The sequence below is a fragment of the Petaurus breviceps genome, unplaced genomic scaffold (assembly GCF_028583685.1).
Source record: "Petaurus breviceps papuanus isolate PSGF00001 unplaced genomic scaffold, PetGlider_PUasm1.0 126, whole genome shotgun sequence".
NCBI lineage: Eukaryota > Metazoa > Chordata > Mammalia > Diprotodontia > Petauridae > Petaurus > Petaurus breviceps.
Window position 1 is genome coordinate 41580425 of NW_027185655.1, and position 17560 is coordinate 41597984.

The following is a 17560-nucleotide window of genomic DNA, read 5'->3' on the forward strand; positions in this document are numbered from 1 at the left end:
TAACTGAACCTTTGTGATTCAAACCACTTCCCATATCCTCACCCCCAATCAAAATTGCAACTTGGAGCCTTGGAATTACTATGGCAGTTTGTTTAGTCTTACTTTACAGGAACATTGGAAGATCAAGACTAACTACTGCCATGCTCATGTTAGCAATTTTGAAGTGAAACCAGCACTTTTCCTGTCTTTTGTTTATTTGTTCAGCTGCTATTATATGAAGTGGCATTATCCCAAGGTGCCAAAGAATGAATAGCAACTGTTGAAAACTGGCAAAAGAATGACACCAGGGGAGAGGGAAAAAGTTTCAAAATGTTTTGAAACGAATCAATTGTATTTAAGTCCTGTCGTTACCTGTTAAAGCCTGAAACACTGGGAAGGAAGCCTGGGGACCATGAGTCCCATTAGCTTAGTTGGATTGCTGCTGCACCCAGTGTTCCTGCTTGAGAACCCAGCCAGTTCTGAAGCTTTGAGATTTGGCGCAGATCTCAAAGCATCAAACAACGTTCATCACTGGAAATAGGCTTATCTGTATTTCCCAATTACAGAAGCCATTTTCCGTGTCCCTTAAAAAATAAATAGCAACGATGGACCAATTCTGGGTTCAGTCATAAGTTTCTCTAATGCTTAGAGTCATTCCTTGGTTGTTCTTTCTCCACACCAGTCTCTTTTTTTTCTCTCACACCCTCAGTTGGTTCCACCTTTTCTTTTTTTTTTATATTGATCTCTAAGTCTGTCAAGAAATATCCATGAAAACTCATCTGAACCATCTCTACAGAGCCAGAGTTTTTTAGAGCATTCCTAACAGCTTGGTCTTCTCCCACGGGGTAAATCTTTGGGGGAGTGTCCTAGCAATGAAAATGGACAGTGACAGGTCTGCCAAAACAGATGTTTTCCCACCACATTTGCAGCCCCACCATCCACCGGGGCTTCATTTTGCTAGGCCTTGTGACTAGTGGAGAGGGCAGAACCAAAGGCAGTGTGAAACTTACTCCACTTTGTTGATTAGATGGTGACACTGGTTTCTGTGGAGGAAAACAAAATACATCAAGCTTACTTATCTTCTTTCTTTCACTGCTGCTTTGGATGTACTCAGTAAACTTCACCTGCCAACGGCTCCTCCCCCACTTAATGAGGGAGAAAGCTTGGTCAGCCGAATCCTTCAGCTGGGGCCTCCTGGAACCAAATTCCTTGGGTAGGAGCGACTTAAAACAAATTGATGGTTGCTGGCCTTCCCATTCTTCTCTTTCTTCTGCAATATTATTTCTCTTTATGTCATTGTGCCCATGACATTGTCCCTCTATATGATTTAAATTCTGTATATCTACCTTTAGCGGGCCATTTCTGACTCTTGTGGTATGTGGTTATTTTTTGTTGTCGTGTTTTGAGTGATATGTTTTAATACCTTTTTTTTCTTGAAGTTCTGTGACTTTTTTTTTCTGTTCAAGCATGAGATCCTTCTGGTTGTACCATGTGCCATTTATGATGTTGTTGGATTGAACGTAAAGTCTGTAGCAAAGCAACCTGGATTTGAATCAGAAGCCATAAGAAAACCTTGTGTGCTAAGAGAGTATAAAGTTTTTTTTAAAAAATCCAATACCCTATATGGGAAAGTGCATCCAATGGAAGTTAATGGTCATAGGCATATGACACAATTGGGCAGAAATGATCATTCCCATTGGTTAGTTTCATATTGTGGAGATATGCCTAGTTTTTTTCCTTGAATGGAGAAAATACAAGCAATCCCTGAATGCATGACTCTCCATAAATAATGAAATCTTTCCACATCATACTATCTGTAGTTAAATACATCAACCTGTGAAGCATACAAGCCAGTCATTTTCCCTCTTAAATGACCATTTGTCCTTTCTCATCTGTGACTCTACCTTGTTTAAAATGTTTTCAAGACAAGTAGAAATTGTAGAACTGCCCATGAATTTCTTTGAGTAATTGTATTTTCCGTATATTTATGAAATGATGGGTAAAGGATGCACACTTGCATTCACAGTGTAGCCAACATCTGCCTGAGGCTTGAGAGGGTGGGTGAGGGTGGGGGTAGTTCCTCATGCCGAGAGCCTTCTTTGATGTGCCTGTCAGTAGAAGGAGAGTCATTCCAGGTCTCTTTGGAACAGACAGAATAGGACTTCTTACTTTGCCTCGGGGGAGTTCCTACCTATATTTAACATACTATGTTGCTGTACCAGGCCTGTGATTGTGGAGATCCCTCATTTCGCCGCCCTTCGAGGAAAGGAGAGAGAATTAGTGATTCTTCGAAGTGAAAATGGGGACAGCTGGAAAGAGCATTATTGTGAATACACAGAGGATGAATTGAATGAAATCCTTAATGGCATGGATGAAGGTAATGAGTTCTTGGAGTTTAAAAGAGAGGCAAAGATAAAAATATGAAAGCAGTTTTTGATTTTTTTTTTCCTAGTCAGACTCTTTGTGATTGCATTTGGGGTTTTCTTGGCAAAGATACTGGAGTAGTTTACCATTTCCTTCCCTAGTTCATTTTACAGATCAGGAAACTGAGATAAATAGGGTTAAGGGACTTGTCCAGGGTCACACAACTGGTAAATGCCTGAGGTCAAATTTGAACTCAGGTCTTCCTGACTTCAGGCCTGGCATTCTGTTCACTATGCCACCTAGCTGCCCTAAAGCAGTTGGATCTCATTTAATTTCTTTTTTTTTAAATTAAATTTTCTTTTAAAAAATTAATAAGCATTTATTTTCTCTACTCTCCACTCCCCATAAGAGGCAGGGGAGGGGGAGACCTTTTAGACAGATATGCACATACAGTCAAGATAAACAATTTCTTACACTGGTCATTTCCAAAAAATGTATGTATCATTCTGCAGATTTATTTGCTTTTAGAAGATAGATAGCATTCTTCATTGCTCATCAGCTTTACATGAATTAGACAGATGTACTTTATAATCTTAAAAAAAAGTTTGATTCTTATACTCCAAGATAAACTTTGCTATGATGATATGCTACAAAACTTCAGTGTGGGGAGGAAAGTGCTAGATTTGGAGTTAGGAAATTCCTGGGTTTGAATTCTGACTGTGACATTTACTAGCTAGGTGAACATGGGAAAATCACAATTTCCCTGAACCTCAATTTCCTCATTTGTAAAGTGAAATTTTTGAAGGCATCCTCACTCTGTTGGCTTTGTAAATGGTTTTAAGGTCATCATTCTTTCCTTCAAGTCTCCCCGTTAGAAGTAGAAAGTTAAAATGCACACTAGGCTAGAGTGGAGAGTGCTTTCTATTTTTATTTTTTCCTGTAATCTCTGTTTACTTTAGATTATTCTCACAGGCCCACATTCATCAGAATGCTTTCTCTAAGATATCCTTGCAATGTAAAAATGGGTCATTTCTTGTCTCAGTGCTCGATAGCCCAGAAGATTTGGAAAAGAAGCGGATATGTCGCATCATCACTCGAGATTTCCCACAGTACTTTGCAGTGGTGTCCCGTATCAAGCAGGACAGCAATTTGATTGGACCAGAGGGAGGTGTGCTAAGCAGCACTGTGGTATCCCAAGTGCAGGCTGTCTTCCCTGAGGGAGCACTAACAAAGCGGATCCGTGTTGGTTTGCAGGTATGTATGGCATTGGGGATGCCGACAATTCTGATGAATTTGGGTTTTGTTGTTATTCCGTCACTCAGTCGTGTCTGGTTCTTCATGACTCCATAGACCGTAGCACACCAGGCCATTTATCTTCTACTATCTCTCATATGAATTTGGTTATGCTTATAAAATCTGCAAAGATATTAGAGGTATACTCAATAATATAAAGTTAGTAACAATGATCTTTTAAAATATGAATATTTATGTGAATTTGGGATAATGAAGCTTTCTGTAAAATTAACATTTCAGAAATCAATCAAACAAATGTCAAGGAAGATGTATAGTGTTGGGGGGTTTTGGGGGGGGTGATATTGAAGGATGTTGTACAATGTGATTTAGTATTAAATTTTCTTTTCAATTTCCCCCCTACTTTGGAAAGGCCCAACCTATGCACAGTGAACTCATTAGGAAGATCCTGGGCAATAAAGCTACTTTCAGCCCAATAGTCACTCTGGAACCCAGAAGAAGAAAATTTCATAAGCCAATCACAATGACGATTCCTGTTCCCAAAGCCTCCAGTGACGGCATGCTGAATGGTTTTGGGGGTGACACACCTACTTTAAGGTTACTATGTAGCATAACAGGTGAGTTATAAAGACATCTCCATTGACTTAATGCTGGATGCATGAAGATGCTACCTCAGCTTGCCTTATAATATTTAAATAATAATAGTTTACAAATATTTAGTACTTTTATGCACTAGGCAGTGTGTGTGCTAAGTGCTTGACAATTATTGTTTAATCTGATACAACAACCCTGGCAGGTAGGTACACAATGAAAGAACTCCTATAGAAACATGAATTGAAGAAATTTTCCTGGTGATGGATTTCCTTTATATCTTAGAGGGAAAAAAAGTAATTAAAATGATTTGTTGCTCAGCTTTTTAAAGTCAAACTTTCCAATTCAGAATCTTTCCCATCTTTAGATGTACCTATGTGAATAATAATTTTAATATAATGATTTTTTTCAGTGTTAATGATTATTAATGACTGAAATTTTCCCTCTTTAAACTTTAAATTTTATTATGTGGACCATATACTGATGTAGATTTAGACAAGTGTCATAGACCAGTTTGTCAGGAAAATAGCTCTGTCCACATAACACTAACTCATTTGGAAGACAAAACCAATCAGGCAAACGACTTTGAAGTATTTGGGGGTTCCATTCCTTGATGGGTGGGATAGTTAATCCAGTGGTACAGATTATAATCCATCTATCCCTTTTTATTCTGTTTTAAGTACAAGCCTCTTGCAAATGCATTCAGAAATGACAGAAAAATGGTCATTTGCTTAAGTGCTATGTCTTTCATGCTTATGTATATCAACCAATGAATCAACATTCAGTAACTGCTAAGTACCAAGCACTGTCCAGGTAGCTGGGAATAGAAAGACAAGAATGAAGCAGTCCTACCCTCAAGGAGCTTACTCTCTACTGGAGAACATGTTGACAGAGGAGTAAATTAAGGATTTGTAGTAAAATAAACTTATAGCAACAGAAGTATTAACAACTGAGGTAAACAGGACAGGTTTCTTGAAGGGAGAAGAAAGGGAGCTAGAGGTCAGGAGGAAGACCATTCCAGACATGTGAGAAAACCTTTATAAAGGAATAGAATCAAGAAATGGAATGTATGGACTACAGAAAACATGCCAGTTTGTCTAGAACACAAAATGTATAGAAAGGAGTCGTGTATAGTCTGTCTGGAAAGAGCTTGTGAAGAGTTTCTAATGCCAAACAGAGGAGTTTATATTTTATATGAAAGACAATGGGAAATCACTGAATCTTTTTAAGCAGAGAAATGACATGATCAGACTTGAAATTTAAGAATATCAATTTGTCAGCTAAGTGAAAAATAGGTTAAAATCAGGAGAAAATGATGGCATGGAGACCATTTGGGAAGCTGTTGCAATAGTCCAGGTAAGAGGTGATGGAGGAGTGGATGAGAGTGGTTGTGGCATGAATAGAGAGGAGACTGATATGAAAAGGTAAAAATCAACAAGATTTGGCAAGCAGTTGACTATAAAGATTGACTGGGCATGAAAAGTCAAGAATGATTTCTTGAAAACCTCGATGATTAGAAGAATAAAGGTACCACTGACAGAAATTGGGAAATTTATAAAAGGAGTATATTTGGGAGAGAAGAGAATGAATTCTATTTTAGACTTGTTGAATTTGAGGTACCTCTGGGACATCAAGGCAGAGATGTCAGGCAGTTGGAGAAAGAGACTAACATACGATCTGTAAGATCTGTGAGTATAGAGAGATGATAGTTGCATCCATTAGAACCGATGATCCTGTAAAGGAGACCAGGATGGTCTGACAAGAAAGGAATCACAAGAGAGCGGTATCATGAAACCCAGAGAGGAGACAGTAACCAAAAGGAAGAGGTAGAGCGTAGTGTTGTATATTGCAGAGAGGTCAAGAAAAACGAGGGCTGAGAAAAGGCAAATAAAAAAAAATTATTGTCCTTCCAATTCGAGGCTTTGTCTTAGGTTCTCACCGAGCTTTCTGTACATATATTTTTCCAGGCAATATTGTTTATAATTCTCCACCACCCTTCTCCATATAATTTAAAAAATAGTTTCATATTCAAAATAAGAGTTACTTTGGCAAGGAAATTGTGTTTCACTTATTTCAAACTTCCTTAGGAAATGAGGAGAGTCTGTTGTTTTAACCATTCCAGATTTGGGGCAGTAACAGAACATTTAAGTAGGTCGGGTTGAAATTGCTTTTTGGTTCATCTTCTCATTTTTATTGGTTTTGATTATTTTCTAACAAGTCATTACTGATTGGCAATGACTTCCATATTCTTAATTGTCTGATTCCTGTTTATTTTTTATTTTTCAGGCATTTTTTTTGTAATGTTATTTAGGGCTTTCCTTTTTAGCACTTTCTAAATCTTTGCTTGATATGTAGGAGTGTAGCTTATATGTACATACTTTTAAATGTTTCCCTTATTAGAATGCAAGCTCCTTCACTTAAGGGACCATATTTTTGCCTTTCTTATATACTCAACCCTTGGCACAGTGTTCAGGACAAAGTAAGCAAGCACACTGCTTGTTGATTGATAGATAATTAAGATCAAAGGTGGCTTTGGCATGGTCTTCTTATCAGCATTCTGGAAACTGGTTTTGATGCCTACTCCCAGTTTTCCCATGTTACCTCCAAATACTCAACAAGGTTAATGATGCTATCAGTTATCTAAAAGGAAAAGAATCATAAATGTTTATATATCAATACTTCTGCTGATGTGAAATGAATAGTTTCCATGTTGACCAGGAATTTGTTTAATTAGAACATGTACATGATTCAAATGTAGTCTTCAGGGGAAAACAATTATTGTTTAAGCCAAACTATTAAGTAGAAAACTGATATCCCAATGATCCTTGGCATGTAATTATCTCAGCCCTCTGTTAACTGAAGCAGCATTGGTGGCCTTGTTTTCATTACATCATTTTGTGGGGTGAGGGAGTTGGGGTAATGAACCCAAGTATGGGAACATCTCTTCCAGTCCTCTGGATGGAACTTTTCCTGATCTCTAATTTTTGCATGTATCTGCATTATTATTTCAGGTGGAACGACTCCAGCACAGTGGGAAGATATCACAGGGACCACACCACTCACATTTGTTAATGAATGCGTTTCCTTTACAACTAATGTGTCTGCCAGGTATGGTGATGCACAGGAAGTCCCCTCTCCTGACTTTGTTTTATTCCATTCTCTCTGAAAAAAAGACTAGATATTTTCTTACATACTGTGGGTTTTATTTTATATCTTAAACTAGATTTGGCAGGAGAATTAATAGTGATAAAATAATGAAAAACATGCCCATTAGAGTCCAATACAAGGAAAATAGCTTCCCATTCCAACTTATGATTTGAGAAGCTGCCAACAGACTTTTCCAAAGGCTCACAGGTCTTAAGCATGAGTTTCCTGCTGTCAGCAAAATGACCGCCATTGCTGAAAACAACAACAGTATGGGAGTGAAAATCCTATAAATGATAACTCACAATTTAAAAACAAAAGATGGAGGGCCTTCAAAGGTTTACTCCTATACACAACAATTGATTTGCGCAACTGCAGGAGTATAAGGGAGTTGGTGTTGAGTCATGTCTGAGTCTTTGTGACCCCAATTTGGAATTTTCTTGGCAAAGATACTAGAATGGTTTTTTTGAATGCCATTTACTTCTCCAGGTCATTTTATAGATGAGGAAACTGAGGCAGACAGAGTTAAGTGACTTGCCCAGAGTCACACAGCTAGAAAGTGTCTGGGGCCGGATTGTGGTCAGGAAGATGAGTCTTCCTGATTCTAGGCCTGGCATTCAATCTGCAGTAACACCTGGCTGCCCAGTGTAAGGGACTTGTATTAAAAGGAACTAATCACCTATATGAATGTGTGTATGTGTATATACATATATGCATACAATATGCATATAAGCACATATACACATATACATGTATGTCTATATACATATATACCCACATATACACATACATATGTGTATATATATATACATACACACCCAAACATATCCCTTATATATACAGCTAATGTTTATATAGCACTTTAAGTGTCGCATACTTGAACCTCCTACCACCCTTGTGAAGTAATCTCATTTCACAGGGAAGGACGCAGAGTCACACAACCAGTAAGTGTCTGTGGCAGGATTTGGACTCAGGTTGTCCTGTACCAATGGAGCTGGCTTTTGCCTTCTCTGTATAATTTAGGGGTGAAACTAGCTAATCCCAAATTTCTTCCACCACTTTAAAATTCTTTGATCCCTGGTGGTGATTGACAAGCTGAGGAGACACAGGTTACAGAGGGGAAATGCAGTTTTGTATTTACTATAGATATGGTATGGGGGTATGTAATATAAATCTGAGTTACTTTGTAGGGAAGACATTTTGTGAGAACTGCCCAAAGAAAAAGGTCAAAGTTAGAAAGGTCTTTTTAAAACTCTTGCAACATTTTATGAAAGAAACCCTATTCGCCTAAAAGGACAACCAAAATATTCGAGAGCTTTCCTTTAAAGATGTGGTCACCTTCCATCCATCTCCACCAGTGCTTACTGAACATCTACCACACATGAAGAACTTACTAGTTTTTTGTTCTTTCCTTCTTTAGGTTCTGGTTGATAGACTGTCGACAAATCCAGGAATCTGTGACTTTCGCTTCCCAAGTGTATAGAGAGATTATCTGTGTACCCTATATGGCCAAATTTGTAGTGTTTGCCAAATCACAGGATCCCATCGAAGCACGGTTGCGATGCTTCTGCATGACTGATGACAAAGTGGACAAGACTCTAGAACAACAGGAAAACTTTGCTGAGGTCGCCAGGAGCAGGGATGTGGAGGTATTGGATGCACCCCTTAAAACTAGCCCACCTAAATAGAATGAAAGCAGAATGAAAATAGAGATGATTCCAGACCAGACAACAACACAAAATACAGCTTCATCAGTTAGTACTGGGGTTCACTTTATCTGCTGGTTGGAATGGTTGCATGCCTATCTACTGTCAGGTCATCAGTGGCTCCAAAATTCAGATGAGTTTTATAGTCAATACTTATATGGAATTAAAATTATTTTAGTAGATTCTGGGCTTGCTCAGTCCTACAAGGAGAAGAGTGCTGTCTTTGTAAGATCTTTACAGAATTATTCCTCTAAAGACATCTCCATTGGAATGAGTGGTGAATCATGCCACTACAAAATTAAGTTATTGTTTTTAACTTTTCAAATTACTAAGAACCTTATGTTGAATTTAGGAGTAGAGTATTAATTTTTTTTAACCAACAAACTTTTTTTTCCCCTTTACTGGAGTTTAACACTATAACTTATCTAACAGCATAATCTTTTTTTTTTTTTAAGCAATCGGGATTAAGTAACTTGCTCAAGGTTACACGGCCAGTTATTTCTGGGTGTGGTGCTGAGTATCTGAGCCCAGATTTGATCCAGGTCATCCCGACACTGGAGCCAGTGCTCTTACTCGCTGAGCCACCTGGCCGCCCCTAAACAATTGAGGTTAAGTAACTTGCTCAAGGTTACATGGCCAGGTGTTTCTGGGTGGGTGCTAAGTGTCTGAGCCCGGGATTCGATCTCCAGGTCTTCTCAACACTGGGGCCGATGCTCTTACTCGCTGTGCTACCTGGCCGCCCCCTATAACAGCATAATCTTAATGTTGATGGTGCCAAATTAACTCAATTTAGTCATTTTAGTTTTACTAACAAGAAAGCTTTAGTCATTTTTTAAAATCCTGCTATCTTTACAGTTTTCTTCTACATACTAGATCTAAAAGCAAGGAATAGTACATTTGTAGACAACTCAAATGGCTATAATCATTTGAAACTTCCAACTAGTCATAAAAAGAGGTAGGTGATACTAGATGTCTTGTGTCATATTAATTCACATTATTACGGACAATTTAAAAGTCATGGTAGGTGCATATGTCCTGGGAGCATTCAATTCTAGGTGAATGCCCGGCTATCATATCTACACCAAACAAAATTACACTTACCTTAATATATTGTTTCTCTACCTCCTCCCCCCCAATTCTCCCATAGGTATTAGAAGGAAAACCTATCTATGTGGACTGCTTTGGCAATCTGGTACCACTAACAAAGAGTGGTCAACATCACATATTCAGCTTTTTTGCCTTCAAAGAAAACAGACTTCCACTGTTTGTCAAGGTAATGGCATAAATGCTGTTGTAGTTGTAAACTGTAATTAGTTCACAGTAGTGGGACATAGTTTATCTTCATTTTCATAGTATGGCACTTTTCCTATAGTCACAGAATAGATTTAAGCATATAGAGCAGATTTATTTATAGTCAACTTCCATTGTTTTTTGAATTAAAATTATGTGACTTAACAGAGGACTCAATGTTGTTGTTTTTTTAATGAGTAGTAGGAAAGTGAATCAGCCTTTTATATAGTGCCTACTAAGTGCTTTACAAATATTGTCTCATTTAGTCTTCATGATCCTGCAAGGTAGGTGCTGTTATTATCTCCATTTTTCATTTGAGGAAACTGAGGCAAAGAAGCTAAATCATTTGCCCAGGGGCCCACAGCTGTTTGGTATCTGAGGCTGCATTTGAACCCAGAAATTCCTGACCCCAGGCTCAACTCTCTGTCTGTTGCATCGCCTAGTGATTAAATTGCACAATTCAGCATTGTTAGATTTGATTTTCAAAAATGTACATGATTGAATAGATATTTCAATTTCAATCTTTTGGATGGAAGAGAGGTGCCTTCCACTCAATGATCAACATTCTCATACCTTTTCACATCCAGTGATTCTTAACTCCTGTAGATCATCTTCCAGACCCCATTTTCCACCCTCCTACAGCAAACATGACCCATACGTGCCCTTTGGAATGACCGTTCCATGGGCAACAAACTTCCTTTCATCAATCTTTTCTTCTGTTATTCCTTCCATCTACTAACAATTACTAAAACCTGGCTTCCACCCAAATGACACAGCCTCACTGGCTGCCCTTTCCAGTACTGGTTTTATCTTTCTTCACTCTCCTCAAAATACTAGTAGAGGTGGGAAGGGTCAGAATATTCCTTGCTCCTTATTGCCACTTCTGTGTTCTCGCCCTCCTTCTATCACTTAGTAACTTTTCTTCCTTTGAGGTTCATAATATTCATATCTTCCACACAATCACAATCTTAGTAGCATGTCTCTAGATGCCTAGTTCACTTTCCTTCCTTTTTCACATTTTGGTTCATGGCTCACCACTTTTCTCTCCTCACCCACTTAATAAACTTCAGTTTATATATTGATTCTTCCTCAAACCCACTGTTAGATTTCTTACCCTACTCACTTCCTATGAACCACACAGAAAAATGACCATACCTTTAATCTTGCTATCACCCATAATTATACCATTCAGGAATTTCAGAATCCCCTGACCTGAACACAGTCCATTGGCTTGTCTCCTCTCCCTTCCCTTACAAAATTTTTCTTCTTTGTTCACACCATGACCACCAGTCCCTTAACCCCTCAATGCTCTCCTAGCCATCTCCCTTGCAATAGTGACTCTTTACATCTTAGTAAACCAATTTGACTCTACGCTATCTTTGTGAATCTCTAGCCCCCTTATCATACTGTTGATCATGCTCAGCCTTAGATCACTCCCAACATTTCCTCTTACACATATTGAATGAAGGTAGAGAAAAATCACACAACCCTTCTGACAGGGTCCAGTAAAGATTTAGATTACACAACTTACTGCTGCTGGGAAACCTTGCTCTGTCTCGTTTATCAACTCCCTGTCCCATTCTTCCAAACATTTTATCCCTTCTACAACTTCCCCCACCCTCTCATCTGAGAAACTTTCCTTCTATTTACAAAAAATATTATTTACAAAATTTACAAAAAAAATATTGAGACCATCCATTCTGAACTTCCTCTTCTCCTATCTCTCAAATACCTTCTGTCACCTCTCTTCCTTCACCCCTATCTCACATGATGAAGTGTCCTTACCTCTTACCAAGGTTAACCCTTGTTACCACTTGTTCAAGTGATCCCCAATCCACCTTGTGTCCTCCAATGGATCGCTTCCTCTACCATCTTATATCACTTCTGCCCTTTGTAGTTAAACTGTTTGAAAGGCCATCTATGATACGTGTGTCCCGTTTTCAACATTGTCATCCTGCTGAAACTCTTCTCTCCAAAATTACCCATGATCCCTTAGTCTTCAAATCCAAAGGTCTGTTTTCAAATTGCTATGAACCTGGAAAATGTGCCCTATGCTTGAATTTCAGTCTTTCAGCAGCCTTTGATCCTCCCTTCTTGCTAGGTTTTTGGGACACCACATTTTCCTCCCACCTTCTCAGTCTCCTTTGTCGATTTCTCTTCAAAATCACACCCTCTAACTATAGCTGTGTCCCACAAGGACTCTGTCCTGGGCTCTCTTCTCCCTCTATATGACATTTAGTGATCTCATCAGCTCCCATGGATTTAATTACTACCTTTATGGTGATAATTCTCAAATTTCATATCTCCAACTACCTATCAGACACCTTAAACTAATCTCATTATTTTTCCCCTAAAAGCTACTCCTTTCCAAACCTCTTTATTACTTTCAAGGGCACCATCATCCTCCCAGACCCTCAGGTTCACAACCTAGTCATCCTGGACCCCTTACTATTTCTCACCACCACCACCTCCATCCAAACTGTTGCCAAGGCCTGCTGACTTCACCTTTGCACCATCTCTCAAGTATGACCCCTTCTTTCTTCTCATACTGCCCCCAATCTAAGGCAGACCCTTATCTCCTCACACTTGGATTACTGCAACAGCTGCTGGTGGGTCTTACCTGCTTCATTTCTCTACTCATGCCCAAAAAACTGCAGTGGTGCACTGGCATCTCCATGTTCAAATACTAAGTGCTCTATTTGGCATTCAAAGTACTTTATAACCTCTCCCCCCCCCACCTTTCCAGTGTTCTTACACCTGACTCCTCCACATGTTCTCTTTAATCCAGTGACACTGGCCTCTTGGCTGTTTCATAAACATGTCTCCATCTCTCAACTCCAGGCATTTACTTTGGGTATTCCCCATTCCTGGAATGTTCTGCCTACTGATCTTCCTGGCTTCCTTTGAGTCCCAACTAAAATCCCACCTTCTACAGGAAGCCTTCTCTAACCCCTCTGGTAGCATTTGTCTACCTTCCTCCAGGACACTCTCCTTCCTTGGTGAGTTCAATACCTGGCTTACTATCTTTTTCTCTATACCCCTCCCCCCATCCACATAGGTTAATTCTTCTATGCATTACTAACTGATTCTTTATCCCACTCTCCATAGTGACTTTCCAACCCTACTTTTACCTTCCCATCTGAGAACCTTGCCTCATCTTTCACAGAAAAAAAAGTGAGACCATTGCCAAGAGTTCTCACTTCTCCCTTCCTCATCTCACAAAAACAGAAGCTTTCCTTGACTCATCTCTCCAAGGTAGCACTTAGCACAGGGCTTGGTGTGGAGAAGGTACTAAAGAACGTTTCTCAATTTACTGTTCCAAAGGCATAGCTAACACAGTCAAGTTTACACACCTATAGGATTCAAAAATTGCATATTCAAAGTACAGAATAGAAAAGGAACATCATTTCCCTTCATCTCTGTCTTTGTACTTCTTTACTATTTTCTTACTTCACAATTCAGTCTTGTAAGCTAGATATCCAAATGGCTGTTTCCCACGAGGTACACTTCGATACAGATTGTTGTCTTTCATTACAGATCATTTACTTTTGAAAGATGCTTTCTCACACTTAATTAAAATTTTCACCAAAACCTACAATGTGTCATGTCTAAACCATAGAGCTCTGATTCCTGGCTATATACAGATATTCTGAATAAGGTTGTGTCTGTGTATATGCATATATATGTGCACATGTGTATAATATATACATATACATACATGTGTAATACATTATGTGTGTGTGTGTAACACGTATAATACACATTTTGGCAAGTAGATACAGATAAACACATAAAGAAAAGCTCCTCTGTCACCAAACTTGGCACTCCAAACTTTTCCCTCCTAATGGCTTTGGACACTGTCTAATAAAAACAAAGTAGGTCTAATGCTTTCTTGCTATGCCCTCCCTCTTTCAGGTACGGGATACAACTCAGGAACCTTGTGGAAGACTTTCCTTTATGAAGGAGCCCAAATCGACAAGAGGATTAGTGCATCAAGCAATCTGCAACTTGAATATCACACTGCCACTTTATACTAAGGTACCATCTAATATATTGCAGCAGAAACACAACTACTGTGGGACTTGACTCACTTTCACTTTATTTAGGAAGACAAAGGCAGCATAGCTGTGACCACCCCAGATTGATTATTTATCATTCTCATAGCATTTCTGTTCTCAGTGAAGGGGAGGAAAAGAAGTAGCAGTCACTTTTTATTTGCTCTTTTGCCAGAGGAAATAATTGAACTAAAAAGGGAAAGATGTCTCAACATTGTTGTGAGCACTGAAGAAGGGAAAAAGTTATGGTTCCAATCATTTAACATTTTTAACTGATAATAAAGAAACTGCCATTTTCTTGATTACTCTATTTCCTCCATTTTGGAACTAGAATAATCTAAGAATAGTCTATTCAGACCAAGAAAGATGTCATCAAATTCCATTTCCCAAATAGAACATCTAGGTAGTACAGTGGATAAGCATCAGCCCCAGGGTCAGGAGGACTTCAGTCCAGTCTCAGACACTTATTAGCTGTGTGACCTTGGGCAAGTCACTTAATCTCAATCCCCCCCCCCCAAAAAAAAAGAAGAAATAAGTTGAACATTTGCAACAATATTATAGATTTTAAAACCAGGGAAATCCCATGATATTTTCATCACATGATTGTAAGAATTGAATGTTTAATGTTAGAAGTGTGTATATACACATTCACAAACATAATGTCAATCACCTAAAAGAATTTTTCAGCTCTACTTTAACATGATGGGGGAGGCTCAGGTTCTCTGGTTTTTCCCCAAATGACACAGACTCCTGACACAGATGTTTCAGACAGCTGATTGCTTTTGAAGTTCTCCCTTTTTAAATTCTTCAGAGTTGATGTCTCAGACTAAATATGAATAGCCATTAGCAGTGCTCATTAAGACCAGATTCCTTTTAACCACAAATATATATTTAGGGTAGTCCCACCAGCACTAGGAAGTGCAGGAGTAGTATGGAAATGCGGATGGGGGGGTGTATGTGTGGATTAGGACTGGGGCTCAGTTATTTAGCACACTTCAAGACTTGTGTATTCTTCTTAATCCAATAATACTTATGATATATAGCAACTATGTATGGAGGAGATGAATTTGGACAATTAGAATGTCATACAATGTACTTTGTGTCATTAAAACATGATTTATTTTTTTTTTATTCATAAGGCAGTTCAACCTCTTGTGTAGCCTTGGAATTATCCTAAAGAATTGTGTTATTTAATAGAGTCCCAATACATGGAGTATCAGAGAGTTTACTGTGCTTGTTGAATGTATTTTTTTTTTGACAAAAGACATCTGCAACATGTAATCCTAACCAATACCCTAATGCTTTGTAATTGCTTACTAATCGGTACATTGAACAAGATGGGGAATCTAGCAAATGTTATTTTTTCCAGTCTGTTAATGTGCTTTTTTTTTTTTACTGAAGTAGCTAGCAATGGTTAACTGAAGTTAAACATAATGTTCTTATGCTAAATTGTTTTCAGCATGTGTCTACAGAGCATTCTAACATATATTTATTAATCTCATAATCCATCTCTAATGAGCAGAATGTATCATGGTCAAAAATATTTAGAGGTGGAATGATAATGAAAAATTATACTAAGTATATGTGATACAATATATAATTATCATTGTTTTTTATTACTACTGTGCTATGCGTTATGTCAGTACGTGTAAGTTAGGCATTGAAAATCAACCACCAGCCTAGCAGTGAACTATAATTTTGGTCTTTTGTCTTGAAACTACAGACTTTAACAGTTAAGTCAATCCTCTTGAATTTTTCTGCCTGTCTTTTGATTGTAAAATGTATGCTCTCTGAATACCTGCCTGTTAGCTTTTGGCAGCAGGGTATTTTCTTCTTCTTTGTATCTAAATAGTCTCTGCTTTTCCTGCTGTTTTGTTTTCTCCTCCTTTTGCATGGCATCTTGGGGCTGCAAGGAGTCAGAATCAGACCAAGAACAGGAGGAAGAGGTAATTTTGCTGCTGTATCACTTGCTGATGGCTGTCATCAATGTTCTAATCACTAACACGTGGGACCTTGCATGCATATGAAGCAATCGTTCTTGATAAGCCCAAAAATAGAAACCTACTTAGGTTGCCCAGAAGATGAATTGAAATGATTCTCTTAGAGACTTAAGTCACACATGACTTTCTCTAATAGTTTTCTTAAGGTGGTTTACATTTGTTTTGTAGGCCATCAACTAGGTTGAAAAATTGTGGGTTCACTTTTAGTGACCTACTTAATATAATCCAATGAAAGACCCACCCCTTGTGGGTCTTTGATCTTTATTTCTAATAGGGGTTCAACAACCTTGTTTTTGAACATCAAAGAATATAAAATTTAAAAGACCTTCTGAAAATGCATCATGCCTTTGTAGAAGAAGCAGGGCATAAGGTAAAGATTTCCACTTCCAATCACAAAGTCAGCTGGTGCCCAATTAGGAAAGAGAAATGTGTTTTAGGGATGACTGAGACAGGAGAACTCAGATTATCAGCTACTGATCCCCCCCCATCCTTAAGACAAGCTCATGAAACATGGAAAATGTCCAGATGTCTCTGCTTCAGAGGGTGGTGAGATTTCCACCAAAATTGATGCCATGCATAATACATAGATACTGATTTAGGCATTTCCACATTTTTCTAGTGACTTGAACCACTGCCCCAGAGTCTTAAAAACAACACCAACTCTTCCATCCCCCCAATTAAACACATATTTTCTCCCTTCTCCCCTGGGGCATCCAGGGATTAAACACCTTTGTAACAAAAATACAGTCAACCAAAACAAATCCCTACTTTTTGGTCACGTCTTAAACTGAACATCTTATTCTGTCTACCATTCCTTAAGAGCCTTTAATTATTATTTTCCCCACCTAATCTACCATTCCATTTCTAATAGTAATCAAGAAGTGGGGTGTTTCAGTTACTGATGTTTCAAAGGATTTTTTTTTTAATAAAACTTCTAGTTATAGAAAGATGAATATTTAACTATGCCAACTAAATACTAAGTTGGGTTCAATTTTTTGAAATTTTGGTTCTTTCAGTTTTTAAAATAAGTATATTTATTATGATACTTTCTAACTATATAAAATTGAGAGATATATAATAAATCACCAAAAACAAAGGAAAAACTATTTGTATGTTCTTTATCTTAATAGCAGACATCTCAATAAAATTCCCATGCTTTGAATTCCACTTAAACTGGAGT

The 17560-nt window shown here is 38.2% G+C and overlaps 1 protein-coding gene across 4 annotated transcripts in view; it reads left to right on the forward strand.

The window, feature by feature from the left end:
• Positions 1-17560, forward strand: part of ANK2 (ankyrin 2) — a 418509-nt gene that overhangs the window by 357747 nt on the left and 43202 nt on the right. For 2 of the 4 annotated variants that reach the window (XM_069095397.1, XM_069095401.1), the window contains 9 exons: positions 1094-1192; positions 2202-2356; positions 3386-3597; positions 4007-4211; positions 7197-7293; positions 8750-8978; positions 10183-10308; positions 14241-14363; positions 16294-16326. In XM_069095397.1, the coding sequence (XP_068951498.1) occupies positions 1094-1192; positions 2202-2356; positions 3386-3597; positions 4007-4211; positions 7197-7293; positions 8750-8978; positions 10183-10308; positions 14241-14363; positions 16294-16326 (1279 nt within the window). The remainder of the gene's footprint in view (positions 1-1093; positions 1193-2201; positions 2357-3385; positions 3598-4006; positions 4212-7196; positions 7294-8749; positions 8979-10182; positions 10309-14240; positions 14364-16293; positions 16327-17560) is intronic. The other 2 variants (XM_069095412.1, XM_069095405.1) reach the window with 2 other exon arrangements.